Source organism: Cololabis saira, chromosome 3 (genome assembly GCF_033807715.1).
Source record: "Cololabis saira isolate AMF1-May2022 chromosome 3, fColSai1.1, whole genome shotgun sequence".
Classification (NCBI taxonomy): domain Eukaryota; kingdom Metazoa; phylum Chordata; class Actinopteri; order Beloniformes; family Belonidae; genus Cololabis; species Cololabis saira.
The window spans coordinates 28,286,039-28,308,919 of record NC_084589.1 but is presented as its reverse complement, the minus strand read 5'-3'; the positions used below and the strand labels follow the sequence as shown (position 1 = coordinate 28,308,919).

The window sequence follows — 22,881 nt, the reverse complement described above, 5'->3', positions numbered from 1 at the left end:
ACGTAAATATTAGTGTACTAGTAATTACTGTGTGCAATAATGCATCTATAAATACTCTGAGTTACTAGTATATTTATTTGATACGTTTTTGTTTTAATAGTTGTCCTTTAGTGTTAGATCTAAATAAAACCCCTTCCTCAACTTCTGGTCATGCGCCGTCGACGCGGTGCGTAAATGACGTAAACCGACGCAACAAACTGCACGTAAAGGCTGATTTATGGTTCCGCGTTACATCAACGCAGAACTTACGCCGTAGGTTACGCGGCGTGCACAACGTACGGGCTCGTCGCCGCGTATCCTACGCCATAGGCTACGGCGTACCCTACGGCGTAGGCCTTGCGTCGATCTAACGCGGTACCATAATTCAGTTTTAATGGAGCACAAACCAGAGAGAAACTGTATTCAGATTACACCCCTTTCTACAAGGAGCGACATTGTGGCCACTCTGTGTAACCCACGCGGACTGGCGAGTGAACAGAAACACGTCCAGCGTGCAGACCGTCTCTGAGCTGGACGTGAGTTTCCCCGTGTGGAAGGTAAGCGGATCCGGGGTTCATTCAGGCAGGAGCCGCACAAACCCCGCAATAATAACCATATATGGGCTGGAAGAAGGTCGATTATACCTTTTGATAATAGCAATGAAACGCCAAGGCGAAAATGTGTATTGTACAAGCACAGAGCAATGGTATGACAAACAAATCCGTCTTAATCCTCTCCCATCTTTGTTGTTTGGGGTCAACGTGGTTTGTGATGCTAAAGTGCAACTGTGCTTATTGTGCAAGATATATGAATTAAATGAACACATTTCAGATACGAAATAGATAAAAATAAGATGCTGACTGTATGTCCACTGCAAAAACTCAAAATCTTAACAAGAATATTTGTCTTATTTCTAGTTAAAATGTCTCATTTTTAGTAAAAGAAAAATCTCATTACACTTAAAACAAGACTCATCACTGGAAAAAACAACAACACCTGTTTCAAGTAGATTTTCACTTAAAATAAGTAGAAAAATCTGCCAGTGGAACAAGATTGTTTTGCTTGTAATGAGAAGATAAATCTTGTCCCACTGGCAGATTTTTCCACTTATTTCAAGTGAAAATGTACTTGAAACAGGTGAAAATTGTCAAATAACAAGTTATTTTTCTGATAATGACTCTTATTTTAAGTGAAATGAGATTTTATGACTAAAAATGAGACATTTTAACTAGAAATAAGACAAATATTCCTGGTAAGATTTTGAGTTTTTGCAGTGGCATGTGGAATCAGTGTCAAGTAAATCAATGATTTGATTTGTCTAATGCCAACAAATACACCTCCTGTAATGTATTCTATTTAAAATGCATTTCAGGGTCCCTGATCACACCGGAGTGGATGTTGGGGTTTGCACACTTAGAATTTGTAGCAACAGTGGTGAAGAAGGCCTGCTGTTAGAGCGCAAACCCCAACCATGGTGAGGCTGGAGCTGGACCAGGTGGTGATCAGGAGGATGAAGGAGGACGACATTGAAGTGGTTAAAGCCCTCATCAAGGTTTGTCTTGTAATTTTACTCCGTGGAGAGTTGTCTCCATGAAACACTCGGGCAGATTTGTGCTTTTTCTCACGTGTCCTACTTTCTCTCCAGGAGGGCTCTGAGGGAACAGAGAACCGTCTCATCCTCCACATCCTGACTCGTCCACTTTGCCTCTTCGTCTTGGCTGTTCTTTCGTCGGTTCTTCGCTGCCTTGTCCACTCTTTTATCCTCGCTCTGGCTATTCCTGTCTTCCTGTTGACTGTCTTTCTCAAGCTCACCATGCCACGGTCAGTAGGGGTCCTGGGCAGCAGCCGCCCCTACTGGGACTACGTGGGCAGCAGCTACAGAGGGATCACAGATGAAACACTGGACAATCCTTATTCCAGCATCAGTGGAAAGACACCAGGGACAAAGAAGGTTTGTCAATTTTGTTCTGTTCACCATAGCTCTAGTGGCTAAATATTGCTGCAAATTAATTTAAATCTTCTTCTTCAGTCAAGGCGCAGAATTGGCTGCAAGGACAAAGACAAGGAGACGTCATCGGAGAAGGTCACCCCCGAGAGGGAGCAGGCAGCAGGTCAGGTGTGGGTGGCAGACCGCGAGGGGGAGATTGTGGGCTGTATCTTCCGGGAGAGTGAGCCGCGAGGAGGCATCAGGAGGATCTGCAGGCTAGTGACAGGCTGCTGGTACCGCAGGGAGGGCCTGGGCCGACTGCTGGTCCAGAGTCTGGAAAAGAGAGAGAGGGAGTTGGGCGCAACCAGAGTCTTTACGCACGTCCCTTACCCGTCCAAAGTGGGGGAAGCCTTTTTCAGAAAACTTGGCTATCAGCAGCTGGGGGAGACTGTTAATGAAGAAGAAGAAGAAGATGATGAGGTGAAGAAAGAGACTCCAGAGAGAGGTTTTATGGGAAACCCTCTCACTAAGGTTTTTTACAAACATTTGTGAGTGAGTGATGATGGACCTGATGCAGTTGAGAAAGGGGGAGGTGGCTTACAGTAAGTGCAAACATTGTATCACTGCTGATCTAAGTATCATATTTGTTTAAGTTAATAATTTATGGTATGTTGTGTTTTCTATTCAAATATTTATTTGCTGTGTGTTTCATCTTATGCTTGTTAGTTTACTGTCCAAGCCAAGAACAATAACTTAATCAGTAGCTATAAAATAAAGGCTGTAAATATTCCAATTCACCTCTAAAAGGATGGCCGACTCCAGACCGCAACCGCACGCCGGCAGCTGCAGCAAACTATATTGTTGGTATCGCTTCTGACTCAAATTAGCTAAGGACAAAAACACTGACAGCTGCTTGACAGACAGTCAGAATCGTATTCTCTCCAGCGGGTGCTGAAGGATCGATAGCACCAATGGTGTGATTTACAGTGTTTACAGTCTGTTATTAATATTCTTCATAGTCAGAGGACGGAAAAGCTAAATCACATGCTTAACTTAGCTTACTTAGCTTTCTGTTTCTGATTACCTTTTTTTCTTTATTTTTTTCAGGCAACTAACAGATAGTGTATGTAAGAAATACTTTTCCTCTGAAATCACACAGTCATAGCTATAGTCTACATATTAATGTTTAGTTAACATGAAAACGTGTCAAAGTGTAAACGCATGAATGATCTTGATCCTATAAAGACAGCTCTTGGAATACTTTGGTAACTGTTCCTGAGTTCACCGGGTTCAGCGGGTTCACTGGAAACCCCAGCAAGTGCTTTGAATTATCACTCGTCAGCGTGTTCACATTATAGTCTATAGTTTATGTTACAATTGCTGTTCTTGGTGCGGACAACCCTTTGATATTTATCATCCATCTTTCATTTAAAATTATTGCTTATTATAAAATGAATCCTTTCTCATCATTAAATAATTTAAAAAATAAATCCTATGATGCCTCAAATGTGCAGTCCTCTGACTATGTTTGTTAAATTAAAATATTTCTGTAAAATCTTTTTCTTAAACTGTCGTGTGTGTCTCTTTTCTCATTTACATACAGGAACGTGTGTGTACGTGCGTGCATGGGTGTGTGTGTGACTGTGTGTGTGTGTGTGTGTATTATTTTGTTTGTGTGGGAAACCATACAGACGTGTAGGTGTTTATACAGTAACGGTATAGGAAGTATCGGTGGTTTACGTGAATATGCAGAATTTATCTGCTTTTATCTCTGCACGTTATTGCAGCTCACCTTCACATATGCAGTTTGTAGGTCAATGAGTACACAAAAACTACACATTCCCCTTACTTGTTACTTGTAGTTTTCTTTGTTATATATTAGATGGTAGTTGAGACATAATATTAAAGAGAGAATAACATACAAAAGCTAAAAATAAAAGACAATTTCTTGTAACGTATCCAAAGACTATTTTTTTATCTATATACATTTTACAGCATTATTTGCTTCTTGTATATATAGTGAGCATATAAGAAGCTCATGATAAATAATTCAATAGATAGATACATAGATATTCATTTTGCATTGCGATTACATGTCTGTAGGTGTTCTAAGTGAAGCATGCGTGTGGTCTGCAGGTGATTGTCAGTTCATGTGACTCAAGTGTAGAAATGCACACAGCCTGAGGCTAACCTTAATATGGTTAGCAGCCCTCGTGTTTTCCGCAGAGCTAAATTACCCTCCTCCTAACCTCAATGTCAGTAAAGCATCAATCAGCAACAGATAAACACCACAGGATGCTTGTAAGATGCATACGTGTATAAGAAGGAAGGATCATCAGACCTGATGTGAGCACTAATGCGCTATAGAGCCCTCCGTTAACTGCAAAAACGTGCATGCCATGCTGGCAAATCTGTTTATATTCTTTAATTAACTCAAGTAAAAATAAATGAGTCACGTAGAAACACAAGAGTGTTGCAAATGCACCAGCAACTGTGTGGACACAGCATTTTCACCTCGTAAAAACGTTATTTTTTTACTTGTGACTCTTCAATTGTCATCAGGTTGTTTCCTCATCACCACCATACTGCAGACACCTGTAAGCGGAGCTTCTACCCGCCCAATCTGTAGCTATTATTGTTGTCAGGAAACAGATGTGAGTTCACACACTGGAAAGAAAGTCTGTTTGCGACTGTGGTCATATGGGTCTGCACGTTATGGCTGTGTGTGTGTGTGTGTGTGTGTGTGTGTGTGTGTGTGTGTGTGTGTGTGTGTGTGTGTGTGTGTGTGTGTGTGTGTGTGTGTGTGTGTGTGTGCACGCATGCATGCAGGGTGTGGGCGGGTGGGTTTCGGAAAGTATGACTTGGCATTTCTTAAGCCCTACTTTCTCCCCCCTGACTACGGGTTAAATGCACATGTCTGGCTGTCCTGGACTACTCCTGTACACACAAACAAAGACAGCGCAAGAGAAGGGTTGTAGTGCACGTGAGCGTTCATGTGTGACTGAGAGTTGACCTTGGCCAGCTGCGGTCAAGCCCAGAGAGCTGGGTGGGAAGTGGTTACATATAGTTTGGCATTTGATCAGCCTCTTGAAGTCGAGAAAAGACCCATGCACACAAGATCAAATGTGCAGAGACATCAGGCCTGGTGCACTGTCAGAGTAATGCAATATGATGTGAGGCTGCTTAGACCATTCACACACACACACACACATGAATCACTCCAAATTTGGGGGCACCACACAATTGGGGAATAAATTAGATACATTCGTTCCAGATGATGTATAACATATAGACTGTGTTAATGACATGCTCATACACACTAACGCTCACATGCACACACACACTTAAATGAGCTCCAAAAACAGTCACCCTGGGAAACGGTGAATTCCCCAAACCACAGAGTGCATGAGAGGGTGAGGGGAGTCATGGGAAAGCAGAATGCCTGCATGCAGTGCCACCGAGTGAGCTGACGGAGCCAAAGCTAAAACAGACAGCGCAAAGGAAAGATGAGAGCAAAATAATACACATCCTGATCCGGCACAGGCGGATGACAGCGTCTGACGGTTCAAAGGCTAACGAGTGAGATTCATACACACACGCTGCGGTCAGTCAGCTGGCTGGCCGGTCTAGCAGACACGTAGGGTGAGGGAGGTCGATTATAGCTCTGCTCCCGGTCTGACACAGTTTGGGAAAGCCCAGATCAGAGGACAAAGTAAGTGTCAGGGCCTCCGAGGTCTGGGAACGCCCGTGTCCGGGGGCCCGGGAAGGTGAGGGAATAGCTAGGTGGAAATGTTGAATGGCGGGAGGTGTAGGTGGCAGTTTCATTGTGTGGATCAAGGTGAGAAGGTGTCTGCAAGTTTTTACTTAATGATATGTTCGAACTGAAGGGTAGTGGCCAGTGACCAGGAAGTACATGGAAAATTCCCTGCAGTCGGCCTTACTCACTGACGTCTTTGAAAAACTCCAAAGGCTACAAATCACGTCAAACACTCCTCTCATGTGTGGTCGTACCAAATTATTTAGTAAAATCTGTTTTGTGTAATCTGCCACTCCAGTAAAATTCCTCTGTTACAGACTACCAAAAGAATGAATTCACTTAAATCATTATGTGAATAAACGTCACATTCTTCAAAACCAAGTGAAAACCACGAGGCCTTTAAAAAGAAAGCAAGTAGCCACTGAGTAATCAAATTATATTTTTATTTGTTTTGCAGCAAAGCAATGCCATCCAACCATATCTCTTATATCATGCACCCCCTCCCCCCACCCTTCCCCCCAAACTTATTTTAAAAAAGCTTTCTGTCCAACCAGCAGTTGGGTTAGCTTTAAGCAGGATGTTTATGTTTAGAGGTATAGATTCTCAGTTCCCTCCCTTTAATGTCCCCCCCACACACACAAATACACATATACATGCGCACACACACACTTGCACACACACACTTTCACTCTTTCTCATTTATCTCCATTTAATACCCACGCGTGACGGGTGACAAAGCAAAGCGGGTCTTTTGAAATGATTACTAAGCTAGACAGGTGAGCAGAAATGAAATGTTTTATTTATACGTGCATTTGTTTTCGCAGTTTTTTCAAATATCTGTACATATTAAACGTGTAAACTAATGAATGGAAACAAAGAAAATCAGGAAGTTTTTTTTTTTTTAAATGCTTTACCTTCATTACCATACTTCAATGGCATTATCATCTTAATCCATTGGACAGAATCAAGGTTTCATTATCAATAACTGATGAAAAAGCGTCTCGGTTTCACTAATAGTTGTGAAACTGAGAGTGAGAAAAACTTTCTTAGTGAATGTTAGTTGTCGTCTCAATGTCCATCGCTCACATTTGGTTAACCACAGGTTTTACATTCATTTTTTTGTGCTAATTTCTTGGATTTAAAGTTGAATCGATCAGTAACATATCTGATGAGTAAACTGTTAAGCGTTAGATTAGTTATTCAGTGAGCCCTGAAACAATTTTTTTTTTTTTCGCAGACTTTACTGTCATAAAATAACTACATATGCTGATTGCTAGATAGTCTGGCACACACAGATGCTGGTTTACAGACAATGATACGTTGGGGGGTAAATTTAGCATGCCAGAGTTTTTTTTTGTTGTAAATGAGTCAAATCCCCAAAACATATTCTTTAAGTATACAGTCTTGGCCAAAGGTTTTAGCAGTGATACAAATTATGTGTTCAAGTTTAACAGTTTGTGTCACTTCAGTCTTTCTGATGGTGATTCACATTGTCTAGGGAGTTGTGTAAAGTCTGTATTTTGTCTCTGGGACAACATGTTCATCTATCGTAATTACGCCTATCCAAAATATCAGCGCAGGGTTTGTTGTTATAAATCACTATCCTCTCATTCTGACTGAAGAATAAGAGCAAATGATGCAAAAGAAAGTGAGTCCAGAAGGTGTTGTGTTCAGGTGTTATCGATGGCTACCTCTAAATAAACACAGACGGCCATCATCACCTTACATCAAAAAGGTATCACATGTAAGAGGACTGCTGCTAAAAACATGGAAGAACCATTAACAATATCAAGTGCCTCAATGAGAGGGCTTCAACTGCAGTGGAGAAAGTCTCAGAATGTCAAAGAGTATTCAACAAGTGCCAGGCCTCTTTCCTTGTGAGGCGAAGACTTTTGGATGGCCCAGTGCCAAGAAAGGCAGCAAGAAGCTACTTCTCTCCAAGAAAAACATCCAAGAGAGACTGAAATTCCATAGGAAATACAAAAAGTGAACAGTATAAGTCTTGTGGAAAGTTATTTTCCCCAATGAAGCACCTTTCCACTGTTTTGGGAAATTGGAAAATCGATTGTCCGCATGAGAAGAGGTGAATGCTATATTTCTTTCTCATCTAAAGGAGTGAGCTCACTTACAATTCTACCCCCAAAACACTGCCATAAATAAACACCGCTGTTGAAATGTTTATCAAAATCAACTTTTAGGGGATGATCCGTGCATTTTCCAGCATGATGGAGCACCATGTCAACAATAGCGATATCAAAGTGGCTCAGATGATCATGCCAATGAAGTTTTGGATTTGTAAACAGGAAATCCCTCACATCTTAATTCCAGCTAAAAACCTGTGGTCAATCTTCAAAAATCAGGTACACAAGCAGAGCATTACAAATTGTGATCAAGTCAGGACACAATAATATAGCGAGAAAGGATCCCCATGAGTCAACACTGAACAAATCTGATGTGTTTGCCAATAAAAGCCTTAAAAGCCTTATGCTTATAAATGTTCTGCGGTTTACCATGGAGGCACAAAGTAAAGTCTAAGTTTATTGAAGCAATAAAGTATGAAAATAATAAATAAATAAATAAATAAATGTCACTGCCAAAACTTGTGGTCACAATTGTAAGCAATATGCTCACTGTTCAACCTTCAAGATTTCCTTTGTAAATGAAAAGAACGTCTCTTTCCCTGTGTCCCAGTGTACTTCTACCCCAAAAAAGGTTTATCTTTCATTACAAAAACTTGCGCTGGGCAAGAGGCCGGCATGAGACGTACCTCTGCTTCGTGGTGAAAAAGCGAGTGGGCCCAGATTCCTTATCCTTTGACTTTGGACATCTCCGCAATCGCACTGGCTGCCATGTAGAGGCAAGTAAGGAGGAGATAAGATGGTGTAGCATATTCAAAACAGCCCGTTCATGTACCAAGACAGAAATAGACCACTGAAAAGAACTATGATGTGTTTTCTTCTTTCTGCTGTTTCTTTACAGTTGCTGTTCCTGCGTCACCTGGGAGCCCTGTGCCCCGGCCTGTGGGGGTATGGCGTTACAGGTGCGAGGAAGGTCAGCTACTCCATCACCTGGTTTTGCTCCTGGTCCCCCTGTGTCAACTGCTCTTTTAGTCTGGCCCAGTTCCTCCACCAGACACCCAATCTTCGCCTCAGGATATTCGTTGCTCGCCTTTATTTCTGTGACCTGGAAGACAGCCGCGAAAGAGAGGGTCTGAGAATGCTGAAAAAAGCCGGTGTGCACATCACAGTCATGAGTTACAAAGGTGGGAGAATTCCTCTGTGTACAAGAGGAAAATCACTGTGATTATATTCACATTTATTTTTTTTTAGATAATACATGTTCCTTTTCTAATTCTATGGATGTCAATAAAGATTTTCCATTTTCAACTTGGTTCAGATTACTTCTATTGCTGGCAGACCTTTGTGGCTCGGAATAAAAGCAAATTCAAACCCTGGGATGGACTGCAGGCAAATTCTGTTCGTCTGGCACGGAAACTCAACCGAATCCTCCAGGTATGACATCAAATTAGCCCTTTTCTTTGAAGCAATTCTCTGTCTACATTGTTGATAATGCCCTGTTCATCTTTCACTCTCAGCCCTGCGAGACAGAAGATTTAAGAGATGCCTTCAAGCTTCTTGGACTATGAAATAAACCTCCCATCTCTCTTGTTCTTGGCATTAAGTCTAGAGAAGAAGACATGTCAGTGCTGGTCCCATCACTACAACTGCTAAACTGAGACATACAAAAACTGAGAAAAAAAATGCTTTCAATCAAGGCTCACAATGTTAGGAAGCAGCTGCTGGATGAATCTGTAGCAACAGGATAATGTGAAATAAAACAACTGAGAATACAATTTCTTTCTGTGTTATTGATGTCAGCTTCGCAAAGTTGTTTGCTTACTTGCTGTAGTTTTAGCTTGACATTAGCTTGCAATGTCACCTTTATACAATCTATTCTTACTAAGATAATTCAGTTAACCAAAGTAATTGAAAACAACATTCAAAATCACAGCAACAGATAGATTAATCCAATATTTCAAACTGCAAAGCTACGGTACCCCTGTGGACACATTTGCTGGCAATCCTCAATTAAAAGGTAAAAAAATGCACAATGGTTGCTGAAATAACTTTAAAGTGACAAAAGTAAATGATAAATAATAATTTACTGAACATTTTCTAGTTAAAATTAGACAATGCTTTTGGACTGTGGGACAATCGAACAGTTTAACCCTATAATACCAGATCTATTATTTTTAATACATGAATTACTGAGACATTTGTACCACCTCCATTATAGAAAAAGAGGGAAAAAAGGTTTTATACAAACCAAAAAATATATTAAAAAATGAAACCCCTAAATAAGAAATACATAAAAGTATCTAATGTACTCATAATGAAAAAAAATATTAAGAAAATGTTAAATACAAAATTGGAAGTGTTTTCGATTTTAATATATAATTAACATGTCATCAAACAAAACTAAAAAAAAAAAAAAAAAATTTTGAATGTGTGATTTGATATCTCAGGCATTAAAGAGTTAAAAAAATGAATGTAACTGGCCTGGTACACTCTGAAAAGATAAAATATGTTGACTATAGTGACATGTTAAACTAGTTAAGTTATGTAAGCAACACAAGTGTGCTCAATCTTGCACTCAATCAGTCCAATTATTTACAGGGTTAAAAGTCATCGCTGCTGTTTGGGATCATGAGGGGAGTTTTCTTAGGAAATAAGTAAGAAAATACTGGACAATTGTCCAGTATTTTGGAGGCCAGAAGAGCCAGAAGAGCATCTCCAAGCAGCCTGATGTTCCTTTGACCACAGCTGCAAATTTCATTCAAAGGATTAGGGTCCAGTGACTGTCCTCAGTCTCGCTGGTTGGTCTCTGCTGCAAGAGGAAAACTGATGACAAATTTCAGAGACAGATGTTGTGAAATGTAACCAAAGAGCCCATAACAACTTCCAAAGAGATTCAAGGTGAACTCCAAGGTCAAAGTACATCAGTGTCAGATCACAACATACATCTTTGTTTGAGGCAAAGTGGATTTAGTGGAAGATTGTCGTGAAGGACTCTACTTTTGAAAGCAAATTGTAAAATTTCCAGACTCAAATCTTTCAAAATGCACATTAACAAGCCACAAAGCTTCTGGAAGAATGCCCTTTGGACAGATGAGACAAAACTGGAGCTTCTTGAAAAGTCACATCAGGTCAGCATTCAAAGAATAGAACGACCACTACTGTGAAACATGGGGAGGCTTGGTTATGTTCTGGGGCTGCATCTGGTACAGAGTGTCTTGAATGTGTGCAGGTACAATGATGGAGAACACATTTTAAAACAACAGAGAGAGCCCCTAGGCACAGATGTGTACAGGTCCCTCCACATGTCTCAAACAGAAGCACAAGAAAAGACACAAAACAACCACAAACCATTCCGACAGAGTTTGATGTTATTATAATCGCAGTAGCCTAGTTTGGATTCAGTCTCAGAGACCTGAAATGGTTGCTGTTTGTGTCTCTGCCTGTTCTCGTGTCTGTTTGTTTGTTTGTTTTCTCTTACAGATTTCAAAGGCTTGTGTGCCTGTTGTGCGTTTCCCTGTTTTTCTCTCATTTCAGACTAGCAGTGGATGCCATCCCTTACCCCACCCCCCCGACCTCCCCTCACATATATTTATATTAATTATTTTAAAAAATGTGTATGTGTGTGTGTATATATATATATATATATATATATATATATATATATATATATATATATATATATATATATATAGATTGATATTGATTGATTATATATTAAAATGCATATGTATATATATTCTTCGGATTGGGTTTATTTGGATTTATTGAGTGCGTTTTAGGAACCGACGATCAGTACTTCAGTCTTGTCCTGGTTTAGCTGTAAAAAATGATGTGACATCCAGGCCTTAATATCTAAAATAGGCTACAGTTAAAAAGTGAGTCAATCGGCCTAGTGTCACAAGGTAATTCAAAGCACTTTACATCATTATTAAAATAGGTCAGAGATAAATTTCCCCACCCACCCTCTATTTCACCGCTTTGAGTTACTAAGACTGGCTGAGGTAAACGATTATAATAATGCTTGTCTTATGTTTCAAATTGTCAACAGGCTCAACCCTAGATTTAGTAGTCTTGTGCCAATCTCAAGTCCTCAGCACAAATACAAAACAAGAATCAAACCACTCATATTAGGGAAAGGTCGCCGACATGTGCGCGCCAGTATGAGTGTTGTTTGCAGGGGGCCGCAGATTTGGAATAGGATTGATGGCCTCAAGGTGTTGCCTTCTATCTCCAAGTTTAAAAGACAACTAAAAAATAATCTTTTACTTACTTATACAGGACTGTCTCAGAAAATTAGAATATTGTGATAAAGTCCTTTATTTTCTGTAATGCAAAAATGTCATACATTCTGGATTCATTACAAATCAACTGAAATATTGCAAGCCTTTTATTATTTTAATATTGCTGATCATGGCTTACAGCTTAAGAAAACTCAAATATCGTATCTCAAAAAATTAGAATATTCTGGGAATCTTAATCTTAAACTGTAAGCCATAATCAGCAATATTAAAATAATAAAAGGCTTGCAATATTTCAGTTGATTTGTAATGAATCCAGAATGTATGACATTTTTGTTTTTTTAATTGCATTACAGAAAATAAAGAACTTCATCACAATATTCTAATTTTCTGAGACAGTCCTGTATATAATATAAAAATCCTTCTTCATGGACTGCTGGGATGTATGATTGTATGTGTATGTAATGTTAAGTATGTATGTTAAGTGTTTTGGTGTACTTTGTATGCATTTATCCATCACCATCTCTTTACAGATGGTAACTGCTTATACCATTGACTGTACCACTACCCTTATATGAACTATGGGCCCCCACCTATAAGCTTTCCTAGCTTCCTTGGGGGACCCACTCTACCCACTTAATTCGACTGTATTATTGTAATTTTTATTATGGTATTGTGAATAAATTCAAAATTCAAATTCAAATTCAAAAGCGTAAGACACAATTAAACAGTAAATAACAAATTAAATTAAATTAAATAATAAGAAAAGAGGTAAAATAATAAAAAGCAAAAGTTGTTAAAAAGTAAGGTCAGTAGAGTACAGCAGGTGTTTAATTGAAGACCAGCTGTCAGCATCTGCATCCTACCCGGGGCCCCTGGCCCCTGACGCACACGTCACTAATCCATCGAGCCATTGTTCCGTTCAGCAACACAGTACAATCAGCGGGCCCGAGCGGCCGGTGCAGCTGTGCGCGGATACACCTGTCATTACGGTCTCACGGCTGAGCGGACCCGTCCACACCGGCGTACTGGGCGAAAGTCAAGATGGCGGCTCACGGTCAGGCCGAGTACGAGTCGGTGCTGTGCATCAAACCTGAAGTCAACGTTTACCGCATCCCGCCGAGGGCGTCGAACCGGGCGGTCAGGTGAGCGGGAGGGGGGCCGGCCAGGTGAGCGGGGGGGGGCGGCTCTCTGCCCCGGCATCCGCCCCGAGCAGCGGCCGCTCTCACGGCTCTGGTTACGCAGATGACGCCTGATTTATGGTTCTGCGTTAAGTCGACGCAGAGCCTACACCGTACGGTGCGCGTTGAAGCGTACCCTACGCCGTAGGCTCTGCGTTGGTGTAACGCGGACCATAAATCATCCTTTAGAGCGCTGCTTGTTTTTGTTATGGTATACATTTGCAAGGTCATGACGTAAGAATAAGGGACATATAAACGAGAAAAAGAGACAAACGAGTCCCACCGTGTTTGCTTAACCCGCTGACGCATCCGTGTGCTTTTTAAAAAAAAAAGATGCATGATGGGGGGCACACTGATTAATATGTGGTGTTTATTCTACTACATTTTTCCTTTTGGCTTTGCCAAATACTTTAAACGTGAGCAGGGTTGCTGAATGTCATAGAGGCTGAGTTTAGATGTTCCACATGGCAAGAATGTCTTGAAAATAGCCATTATGCGTTTTAGTCAATGGGCTTATTAAAAAAAAAAAAAAAAAAAAAACATTTATTTTTTGGCTGGTCCTTATTCTGGCCTGATGCACCAAACAGTAGCAAAAGCCTAAGCCCCATGAGAAAAAGGGTTAGTTGACCACTAACCACGGTGAGTAAGGGTGTTGATGTGATATTTCAGCCAAACGTCTCAGTGAAATGTCTGTCTGATGTCTTACTCACTCCAGAAATGAGTGGACAGACTGAGTGGGACACAATAACTTTCCTGTCTCTTACCTGTAATCTTCCACTGTCAACATCAGTCTCAAACAAATTTCTACCCACATCACACTGACTCCATGTGTGTGTGTCACAGGGCTGCCGATTGGAAGCTGGACGCTCCTGACTGGACCGGACGCATGCGTGTCACGGCCCGGGGGAAAGTAGCCTATGTGAAATTGGAGGACAAAATCTCTGGTGAGAGGAAACCAGACAGACTGCATAGTTGTTTACTGTCACTGCCGTAAATCATTTCTGTGTAGTCTTCTGTTCGTCGCCCGCTCTTTGTTACTCATCTTTTCCAAGGTGACCCAGCGTGTGTCCAAGCAAGCAGTCTATGCTGTACTGAACAGGTTCCATTTCCATACATGTGTTTTCTTTTGAAAAAACCTTTCACTGGATTTTTTTTTTTTTTTCAAAACCTGATTTGTATACAGACAATTAAATCCCTCTCTGTTTTTGTTGTTGTTAACATAAAAACATGTTTCTTTGTAGAGTTTTGCCTTAAACACCCTCATACTCCATCACTTATCTGGTCCTAACCTACAGGGGAGCTCTTTGCCCAGGCACCCGTGGATGAGTACCCTGGCATCATAGTGGAGACAGTCAGTGACTCAAGCCGATACTTTGTGCTCCGTATTCAGGATGACAACGGTGAGTAAACTGTTTGTTGCAAAGCTATGAATATATTTGAACTATCCTCATAATTTTAGAAGATAACATGTTTGAAACAGATGTGTATAAATTGGCGTAGAACTGTAATTTGCTAGGTTCCTACACAGCTTTTCTGTGATGTGCACATATGGGGGGGGGAAAGGGAATGACTGGATGGAAAAATACTTGCATTTCCAGAATGTTACAGTACCTATGGTCTGTTTTCTGAAAAACAAAGTCTGAATTTCTACAAATTAACCAATTCATTAGATATGATACCACATATAGTCAATTACCATATAGAAGTTAACAGTTTGATTTTAAAGTATTTATTTTTATTGTAAACATCTAGCAATTTGGGCTTGAATGGCAGATATGATTTGAAAACGTTGTACTGTGTGGACATTTGAACCTAGAAAATATTGATTTGAAGAATGTGTGGAGATTGTATGTGTATTACTCTAACCAGTTTTATTGTATATTCATCTTGAAGGTCGTACAGCATTCATTGGCATTGGGTTTGGGGACCGAGGGGATGCCTTTGACTTCAATGTTGCACTTCAAGACCACTTTAAGTACGCAGCTGCTCCTAAATGTGTCATGAAATGGAGTTGTTTCAGCAGTGAATCATTCATTTTCGTGTTTTTTTCATTCGTCTCTAATCCGTTTTTTGTTTTCTCCCAGGTGGGTCAAACAAGAAAATGAATTTTCCAAGCAAGCTCAGCTTCCAGACACCACTCCTAAACTGGACCTGGGCTTTAAAGAAGGACAAACCATTACTATAAATATTGGGGTATCCTCATTTCCTAGAATCTATTGATCATAAGGTTGTAATATCACAAAGGCTTTATAATATTGCAACACCAGCTTTGAGTTCCATTGGATTAAATATTGTTCTAATGTTCTTTTTTTTTTAATGTTTTTGAAAGCCATTATTGTCCACGAAAGATAAGGGTACATTTGTAAATCCAGTACCTAAACTAAAAATCAGATTTAATGCATGCATCTATGAACATACCTACATTGTCTCTCTTTCTCTCATCTGGAGTTTTATTTTTCTTGTTTTTTCTGATCTAGCAATCAAAAAGAAAGGATAGGTCTCGTCCGCAAGGTTCAGGAGGTCTTGGGCTCCTTCCTCCTCCCCCTGGGGGCAAGCTAGCTCCACCCCCCTCAAGATCTACCAATCATAACACACAGCCTTCGGCAGGAGGAAGTGACACTGGTACGAAACAAGTTCTAAACCATTTTCAAAATTGCACAGGGTATGTAGCACGTACAGTAGAGTGCACACCGCTTACAATGTTTTAGTGCATACAGGATTGTCTCAGAAAATTTGAATATTGTGGTAAAGTTCTTTATTTTCTGTATTGCAATTAAAAAAACAAAAATGTCATACATTCTGGATTCATTACAAATCAACTGAAATATTGCAAGACTTTTATTATTTTAATATTGCTGATTATGGCTTACAGTTTAAGATTAAGATTCCCAGAATATTCTATTTTTTTTTTAGATAGGATATTTGAGTTTTCTTAAGCTGTAAGCCATGATCAGCAATATTAAAATAATAAAAGGCTTGCAATATTTCAGTTGATTTGTAATGAATCCAGAATATATGACATTTTTGTTTTTGTAATTGCATTACAGAAAATCACAATATTCTAATTTTCTGAGACAGTCCTTTAGTGCAATGTTAGAGTGCAGCTTAAACAATAGGGAGGCTTGGATATATCCCAATCTCAGATTAATAATAAAATGACTTCTCAACCATCAGAAGAAAGTGGTTTGATAAATTGTTATATCAAAACTCATAATCACAAAAAATCAACAGGAAAACTTAATATTTGGGATCTCAAATATGTTCCACTCACAAAGCGGAAACATGAACACTTCACAGCTGGAGCAGCTCAGTCCAGGTTTAACTATGAAAAACCTTTCCTGTCACTGACACTGTCAATGGTAAAAAATGCTTATGTTAATTTTATCAACCTCAAAAGTCCATAGCTTGCAGCTTTACATCCACAGACGGTTGGTAAATCTGGGTTTTGGTTAGATGTTGTAGATGCACGCAGCTGAAATACAGTGGAACATGAAAGGAGACCTGGCTAAGGCTGGCTTCACATCAGATTCACATTGTGAGCACGATAATAAATTGACTGTAAAATGCTGGAATTTTCCTTAAACAAGTATTATTGCATTTGTCTTGTCTGGCCTTCCAACGCATAGTTACGTTAACGCTGCAAACCACATCGCTTTATAGATATTTAAAGATGCTTAAATCTGATATTTCTGCAGCCATCTGAGCGCAATTAGAGTGAATGGAACTTTGGTTTTGGTGCTCAGACATTTTGAAGAACCTAACCAGAAGTCATTTAAACTATTTTCAAGGAAAGTAATTCGGAGCTCCCCCTCTCGTGTGTGCAGAATAAAGGGGAAACTATGTGCAAAATCTAACTTTCAAATGAATCGTTTTAATGCTGTAAGTGGCACAATCAACGTTCCACTCATCTCTCTGTTTGAGTGGCTGCAAAAATTATAGTTTGTGATTTAAAATTTTTCTGCACATTTCAGAGCCAGTCTGGCTTTTTTTAACAAGACCTCTTCTGTTATGTATTTAATGTGCAACTTTTTTTTGTTGTTAATAATGAGTTACTTTGGTACTGTCTAAGGGATGAATTTTTCTCTCTTTTTTTTTTCTAACCATCAGGATGTTTGCTTGACCTGGACGCGAGCAATTCCAACTCAGTGGCTCCATCCAATCCCACATCCACGGCCAGCTCTGATCTGTGGGGAGACTTTGACTCTGTATCTCAGAACTGAGGATATATTCAGTCTGTTCTTCTCCCTCTTTCCTCTCTGTAAAAGTATGCAGCACTTTTTGCGAATTTATGTTCCCCGTTCTCGGGGTCCCGTATCTCTCCCTGCCGAGCAGGGTAACCCCTTCTCGTTTTGTTTGGGTTTCAGCCCCTCAGAGCACAGTCTTAAATCCGACACATTTAAAATTACAGGCCATTTATATATATTTTTTTCATTCCTTCTTTGTTTGATTTAACAATGGTTTAATTGCTGCTGTAGAATAAACGTAACGGATAAAAAGGGAGACATAATCACCTCATCAACATCAAATGATGAAAGCTAATGAAATATATAAATGAATTAATTTATGTACAGAGATTAATTATTTTAAATGTGTGCATATATTGTGTCAGTGGTTTGTTATTGTCATTGGTGTTACCACCTTCATGTACTATGACTTGTTTTTCCCCAAGTCTCCAACAATGAGACTGATTTTATGCACTGACTGACAGTCCAGTCTGTCAATGTAGTTACAAAGTTATACAGTATGCATTTAAAGATCAAGTCTAGTATTAGATTAAGCTTGGTGTGAAATCTCCCACAAAGTGATTTTACTTGAACTAATCCTGTCAGTTCTTGGTTTGTTTACAGAATGGTTGTGCTCCTTAGCACTCTGTAGTCTGCACTTGTGGCTGTGCAGCTGTTTAACACATATTCCAGAGGTGACGAGTCCTGGAGTTATGCATATTGTTTTGTACTGTGAATCCGGGCACATTAAAGTGGGAATGTTGGGAGAGGTAGTGAGCAAAAAAAAATATAGGCATCAAATGCTTTTATCTTCACCACTAGATGAAATGGAGATGATTTAGGCCGTGTTATGTCATCTCCACACAGCACAGCTGTTAAAGCTGTAGCTGGTGAGTCACTTGGGTCACAACCTCTCTCCTCTTTGATGAATAGGTTTATCTTTCTGCACTTTTTTGTCACTGGAGGGAAAGCTTCACCCCCTTAAGTCTTTTCTGAGCAGGTGATCAATCTGTAGACCTCAACCATAGCATGTTGTATGGAGTTTACCTGTGAGCTTCAATTCCATGTTGAGATGTATTATTATTATTTCTGGATTTGTGTTGCAGACAAATGCAACGTGGAAGCAAATGACTGTGTTTGAGGCAGTGTTTTGTCGTGATATTACGTTCCAAGAAGCTCGTTCCAGTTCCCTGATGTCACATGCATATGTGTCGTGGCTGATGTGCATTGTGTAGTGGTGTGATGATGGATGTTGACTGGAGCACACAAAGATCGTGGGAGTGTTTGTCAGTGTTCCTTTGTTTATTGTCCAAATTATATGCGGTTCTCCCAAATTTGACTTGTTATTTAAAGTGTAAATGTGTATGGAAATGAACATGCAAAGACAATTATAAAGAAAAGATGTGAACATATTTGTCTTGCGTCTTACATTAGCAGAGTGGAAAAAGAAGCTCATGTATGAAGTACAAAAAAAACTGTTGTATTTAACTGGCTAAAATAGTACACATAATATCAAAGTGTCAGTAACAACCTTACAGCCCACGTCAGAGTAGGGCTTTTTTTTTTTTTTTTTTTTAACTTCTACAATGAAATGACTCAGTGCTGCTATAGGCCCATTGCTACAGTACCTTATATGCATCGTAAACCATGAAGGACATGATCTGTGTCCAACAATACACAGACGAAATCGGCACGACTTTCACACACACGATGAAAAGGTTAATACATAAACATCAATATGACGGCACACACGTGTCTGTGTGAAAGAAAGAGACCCCCAGGTGTTGAGCGCTGGATTGATGGTGTTACGATGCCCCCAGGCACCATCCTCGCTGGTGGTCACGTCATCATTCTAGGCAACATCAGGCCTTGTTTGCCCAGGTTTTGGGGTTGCTACGGCGACCGCGACAGCGTTTCCTAGTAGAAGATCTCGCAATGCGTCTGGGCCACCCGGACAACTCTCTGCACAGTTCAGCTGTTGGATTCAAAGGATGACAGATTTCTTTAAAGGTGTGACGGTTCTCCATAACAGATAGCCTGTTTTTACATGAAAATGGTCTCACCTTTCAGATACTCATCCTGCTGGCACACTGTCCTCATACAGATCTCATTGTTGATCACGTAAACACGAGGGAGGCTGATTCAGCAACAAGATAAAACATGATAGGTGTATTAAGTAGTAGGGATTTAGTCTGACAGGTGTGACAGCCCTGAGCTTTGAACACACTCAATAAAGATGATATAATGACATAATTAATGCAATAGCAGATTAGTGTCAATGTGTGTCAGTTAAAGAACCATTAAAGTCAGTATAAATATGATCTAAAATGGTGTCCGATTTGCATACAAGTTTACTTTGTAATAAGAACATCTCATGTTTTGGGTTTGAACAAGTAAACCTGAAATTAGTAAGGTCAGATGAGTGGGAAAGATGATCATCCGATATGTTTGGATGATTTTTTTTTAATTTGCAGAACAGGGATGTATTTAAGTCTGATCTTCACAATATTTCTTAGAGAAAGTGTATCATAACAAATGAGATTTCTATGGACCTCGGAAAAACAATTGAAAATGGCCTTCTGGCTAAAAAAAAAAGGTTACAAAATCATTTCTGAAGACTGGACAACAACAAACCACAGTCAGACAGATGAGTGATCTACCACCACCGATAGATATAATAGCATGCAAAGTCACGAGGAATCTCAAGGTCATAGGGCGCCCAGACTTTCTGTTAAAGCAGGGCATCTGTTCTGATATTTCGCCTGCTGTGTGAAATATACAGAGGCAGAACAGTGTGAGGTTTCTTTGTACCCCTGTTTCACCTTGGGAGGTAGTAAAGAAGCCAGAAAGGGGGAGACAAGCTCTGTAAGGGCAAGCAAAAATCACAGAGCACACCACTCTTACTGCCGCTGCAACACTAACATGCTGCGTGTAGTCACTCACTGTCCTGCCTCCTATATTTGGTTTATGTGAATTACTAGAAGGGCACTGTTTTTTAATAAGGACACATTTCTTGGCACAATAACACTGTGAAAGAACTGCTAACACCTCCCACAGCTTACTGTTATAACACTGACCAGCACTGATGTGCACAGGAGTTCTGCGAGGAGGAAGCCACGTCTTTTGCTAACGATCATGTGGACGAACCAGATGAAAAGTGGAAAGAGCGTTTGGGGGGAAAATGAAACCAAAATGGCACTATTTAGTTAGTATCAGCTAACAGCTGACAGCTAACAGCTATCAGCTTAGTTAGTATTAGTATCAGCTGTGTAATGCTCCTCCATAACTAACTCATCTGATGTATGAAACATGGTAGTATCATGGTCTGGGTCTTTTTTTGTGTACATGGACCAGCTTTTAGTCATTAATGGAATAATGAATTCTGAATTATGCCAGGAAAATAAAAACAGATATGTGTTTGTGACCAGAATCTGGACAGAATGTAGTTCACACAGCATTAGCACAAATGTTTTTTCAGCAGTAAAAGTCTTGACCTTTGTCCAGAGGAAATGTTGGACCAAGGTCAAGGGGAAAGACTTGAAGTGAGCAGCCCATTTGATGAGACCCTCTCAAAGTTGAAGCTATTCTGAGCAAAGGAATGGGATAAAGTTCCTCCAATAGAGGAACCGATTAACAAATACAGGAAAGGTTTAGCTTTTGTTATTGTTGTGAAAAATTGGCAATGAATGATAAAAGCAAAAACTGATATTGCCACTCAAAAATGTGCAATGTTTTATCATTTTCCTCATTAAATAAATTACAGGCACTAATTTGTTTTTGTCATGTGTTTAATATAAATTACTTGTAGTACTTGGTTGAAAAAAAAGAGGATATTTTTAGAAAATGTTTGGATCACCTGTAGAGACAAAGATAGCCAATACATCTCTTGATGGGCTTGTGAACTGAATACATCCTGGTGCAAGGATACATCTCCTCCCTGCAGTCTGCAGAGACAGAAGGTGTTAAAATGGTATCACATCGGAGGCACACGCCAGTAGTTCTGAAAGGGAGGTCAGAGGTCATCTCCCAACAAACAGTTACTCACTGGTTGGTAGCTCAGCATCTCCAGGTGCCTCTGTGCTCTCTAGAAAGAAGGAAAGAAAACAGGATCAGACTGGAAAAACATCCTCCCTCTGACCCAGTGACTCACAGACTGACAGATGTCACTTGTCCTGATCAAAAGTGTGACTTGTGAGGAAATGAGCGTTACCGGTCTGCTGAGCTTGGGTTACAGCTGTGAGCACTGTGGAACAGAAACCACATGAGGGGAGTGTTTCGCAGCATGAAAACAAACACACATCGACTCAACCATAATTAAACAGGATGATTTGTGTGTTCTGTTTGGCAGCGTTACCGTAGAAACCACAGAGGAGCAGGACCACTGGGAGGCTGCCCATTCCTTCAGCTTGCAAGAGGTGAACTTTACGAGCTTGAGGAAGAGGAAAGGAGTCCGGATGATTTCACAGAGTGGAACTGCTCAATATCCTCACTGTGCTGTTTATGTTTCCTTTAATCCCCTCGCATATAAATGCTCCCGACATTCCAGGTCACAGTCATGTTTTCCTGAAAGTTTTGCTTCAGCTAAAAGCACAGATGTGCAGCAGAGTGCTATGTTTTCGGAAGTTATCATTGCTATAAAAGCGTGCCTGATGTAATTTTCCGACATTTATTTAATCTATTATTTATTGGGGAAATTAGAAACAGCTTGATAAAGTAGCAGTGGAGCAAGAAAAGAAAATACCTCACCTCTGCATATGTGTTTTTCTTCTTTGCTTAATTCCTTCATTCCCCTCTTCCTCTTTCCCCTTCCCTCCCTCCTCTCCCACCCTGCATCATTCCTTTTGTGATGTGTCTGAATAACTTTGGAGTCCAAAATGTGAGTCCTCTCAAAAGAATGTGTTTTTTGTGCCCTGTTAGAGCGCCCCCTCCACCCCTCCATCGCGTACAATCACACATTCTTTCCCAGCTTTCCTTTTATGAGAACATGCCCCTACTTTCCAATTCTACAACCATCACTAGCCAACCTGAGCGTAAGTTTTTGTTGGGTTTTTTTTCCCCTTCAAGTTTTCAGTCGTGATAATCCCAGTGTCATCATTTACAATTAAAAAGTGTCAACATGTCTGATGTTGACGTGCTTGTTATGGTGCCATGTTTTCTTCTTCTTGTTCCTGCTCAGCCCAACAACCAGCCACACATTCCATATCTGACATGTCGCCTCATAGTTAATCAGTTAACCAGCTAAGCGTTCTCCCATAACCCGTCGTTAAAATCTAATCAGTAGGACATATACTTCAGTGGGTGTCTTTGGATGTGAGTTACAGTTCCTCTGCAAATGTTTCTGTGTATTTCCTACAGAATGAGTTAAAATCAGCTGAAAAATAATCAACTCATACTCACAAATTTTGCGGTCGTCCACAACTGCTTTAGTTTTATGAATCTTTTGTCTTCTCTTTATTCCCCTCCTTCCATCTCCTGCACCATCCTCCTCCTCTTCCTCC

General features: G+C 40.1%; 4 protein-coding genes across 4 annotated transcripts; 3 read left to right on the top strand and 1 right to left on the bottom strand.

Moving 5' to 3' along the window:
- The first annotated feature begins 364 nt into the window (after positions 1–364).
- Positions 365–3,413, top strand: nat14 (N-acetyltransferase 14 (GCN5-related, putative)). The gene is made up of 4 exons (XM_061718423.1): positions 365–536; positions 1,352–1,531; positions 1,625–1,930; positions 2,009–3,413. Exons 2-4 carry the CDS (start codon positions 1,451–1,453, stop codon positions 2,456–2,458), a joined length of 837 nt encoding a protein of 278 aa, XP_061574407.1. The 5' UTR covers positions 365–536; positions 1,352–1,450; the 3' UTR covers positions 2,459–3,413.
- A 3,006-nt stretch (positions 3,414–6,419) lies between these two features.
- Positions 6,420–9,434, top strand: aicda (activation-induced cytidine deaminase). Its single transcript, XM_061718422.1, has 5 exons — positions 6,420–6,439; positions 8,355–8,520; positions 8,643–8,925; positions 9,060–9,175; positions 9,259–9,434. Exons 1-5 carry the CDS (start codon positions 6,420–6,422, stop codon positions 9,307–9,309), a joined length of 636 nt encoding a protein of 211 aa, XP_061574406.1. The 3' UTR covers positions 9,310–9,434.
- Positions 9,435–12,955: 3,521 nt separating this feature from the next.
- On the top strand, positions 12,956–18,791 carry LOC133434178 (adaptin ear-binding coat-associated protein 1-like). The gene is made up of 7 exons (XM_061717036.1): positions 12,956–13,124; positions 14,004–14,104; positions 14,456–14,560; positions 15,054–15,135; positions 15,245–15,353; positions 15,638–15,782; positions 17,268–18,791. The coding sequence occupies exons 1-7, from the start codon at positions 13,024–13,026 to the stop codon at positions 17,378–17,380; spliced, it is 756 nt and encodes a 251-aa protein (XP_061573020.1). The 5' UTR covers positions 12,956–13,023; the 3' UTR covers positions 17,381–18,791.
- On the bottom strand, positions 18,564–22,181 carry mfap5 (microfibril associated protein 5). Its single transcript, XM_061717037.1, has 7 exons — positions 22,130–22,181; positions 21,738–21,812; positions 21,594–21,626; positions 21,429–21,467; positions 21,240–21,327; positions 19,447–19,520; positions 18,564–19,358 (listed from the first exon to the last, which is right to left on the bottom strand). Exons 1-7 carry the CDS (start codon positions 22,167–22,169, stop codon positions 19,246–19,248), a joined length of 462 nt encoding a protein of 153 aa, XP_061573021.1. The 5' UTR covers positions 22,170–22,181; the 3' UTR covers positions 18,564–19,245.
- Between the last annotated feature and the right edge of the window lie 700 nt (positions 22,182–22,881).

Coding starts and splice junctions, on each gene's coding strand:
- nat14 (XM_061718423.1), top strand. CDS start 1,451: ATGGTGAGGCTGGAGCTGGACCAGGTGGTGATCAGGAGGATGAAGGAG. Junction 1,532..1,624: donor TGGTTAAAGCCCTCATCAAG/GTTTGTCTTGTA, acceptor CTTTCTCTCCAG/GAGGGCTCTGAGGGAACAGA. Junction 1,931..2,008: donor AGACACCAGGGACAAAGAAG/GTTTGTCAATTT, acceptor CTTCTTCTTCAG/TCAAGGCGCAGAATTGGCTG.
- aicda (XM_061718422.1), top strand. CDS start 6,420: ATGATTACTAAGCTAGACAG. Junction 6,440..8,354: donor ATGATTACTAAGCTAGACAG/GTGAGCAGAAAT, acceptor CCTGTGTCCCAG/TGTACTTCTACCCCAAAAAA. Junction 8,926..9,059: donor CACAGTCATGAGTTACAAAG/GTGGGAGAATTC, acceptor AACTTGGTTCAG/ATTACTTCTATTGCTGGCAG.
- LOC133434178 (XM_061717036.1), top strand. CDS start 13,024: ATGGCGGCTCACGGTCAGGCCGAGTACGAGTCGGTGCTGTGCATCAAA. Junction 14,561..15,053: donor CCGTATTCAGGATGACAACG/GTGAGTAAACTG, acceptor TTCATCTTGAAG/GTCGTACAGCATTCATTGGC. Junction 15,783..17,267: donor GGCAGGAGGAAGTGACACTG/GTACGAAACAAG, acceptor TCTAACCATCAG/GATGTTTGCTTGACCTGGAC.
- mfap5 (XM_061717037.1), bottom strand. CDS start 22,169: ATGAAGGAATTAAGCAAAGAAGAAAAACACATATGCAGAG. Junction 21,627..21,737: donor GCTCCTCTGTGGTTTCTACG/GTAACGCTGCCA, acceptor TCTGTTCCACAG/TGCTCACAGCTGTAACCCAA. Junction 19,521..21,239: donor GGCTATCTTTGTCTCTACAG/GTGATCCAAACA, acceptor TTGCTGAATCAG/CCTCCCTCGTGTTTACGTGA.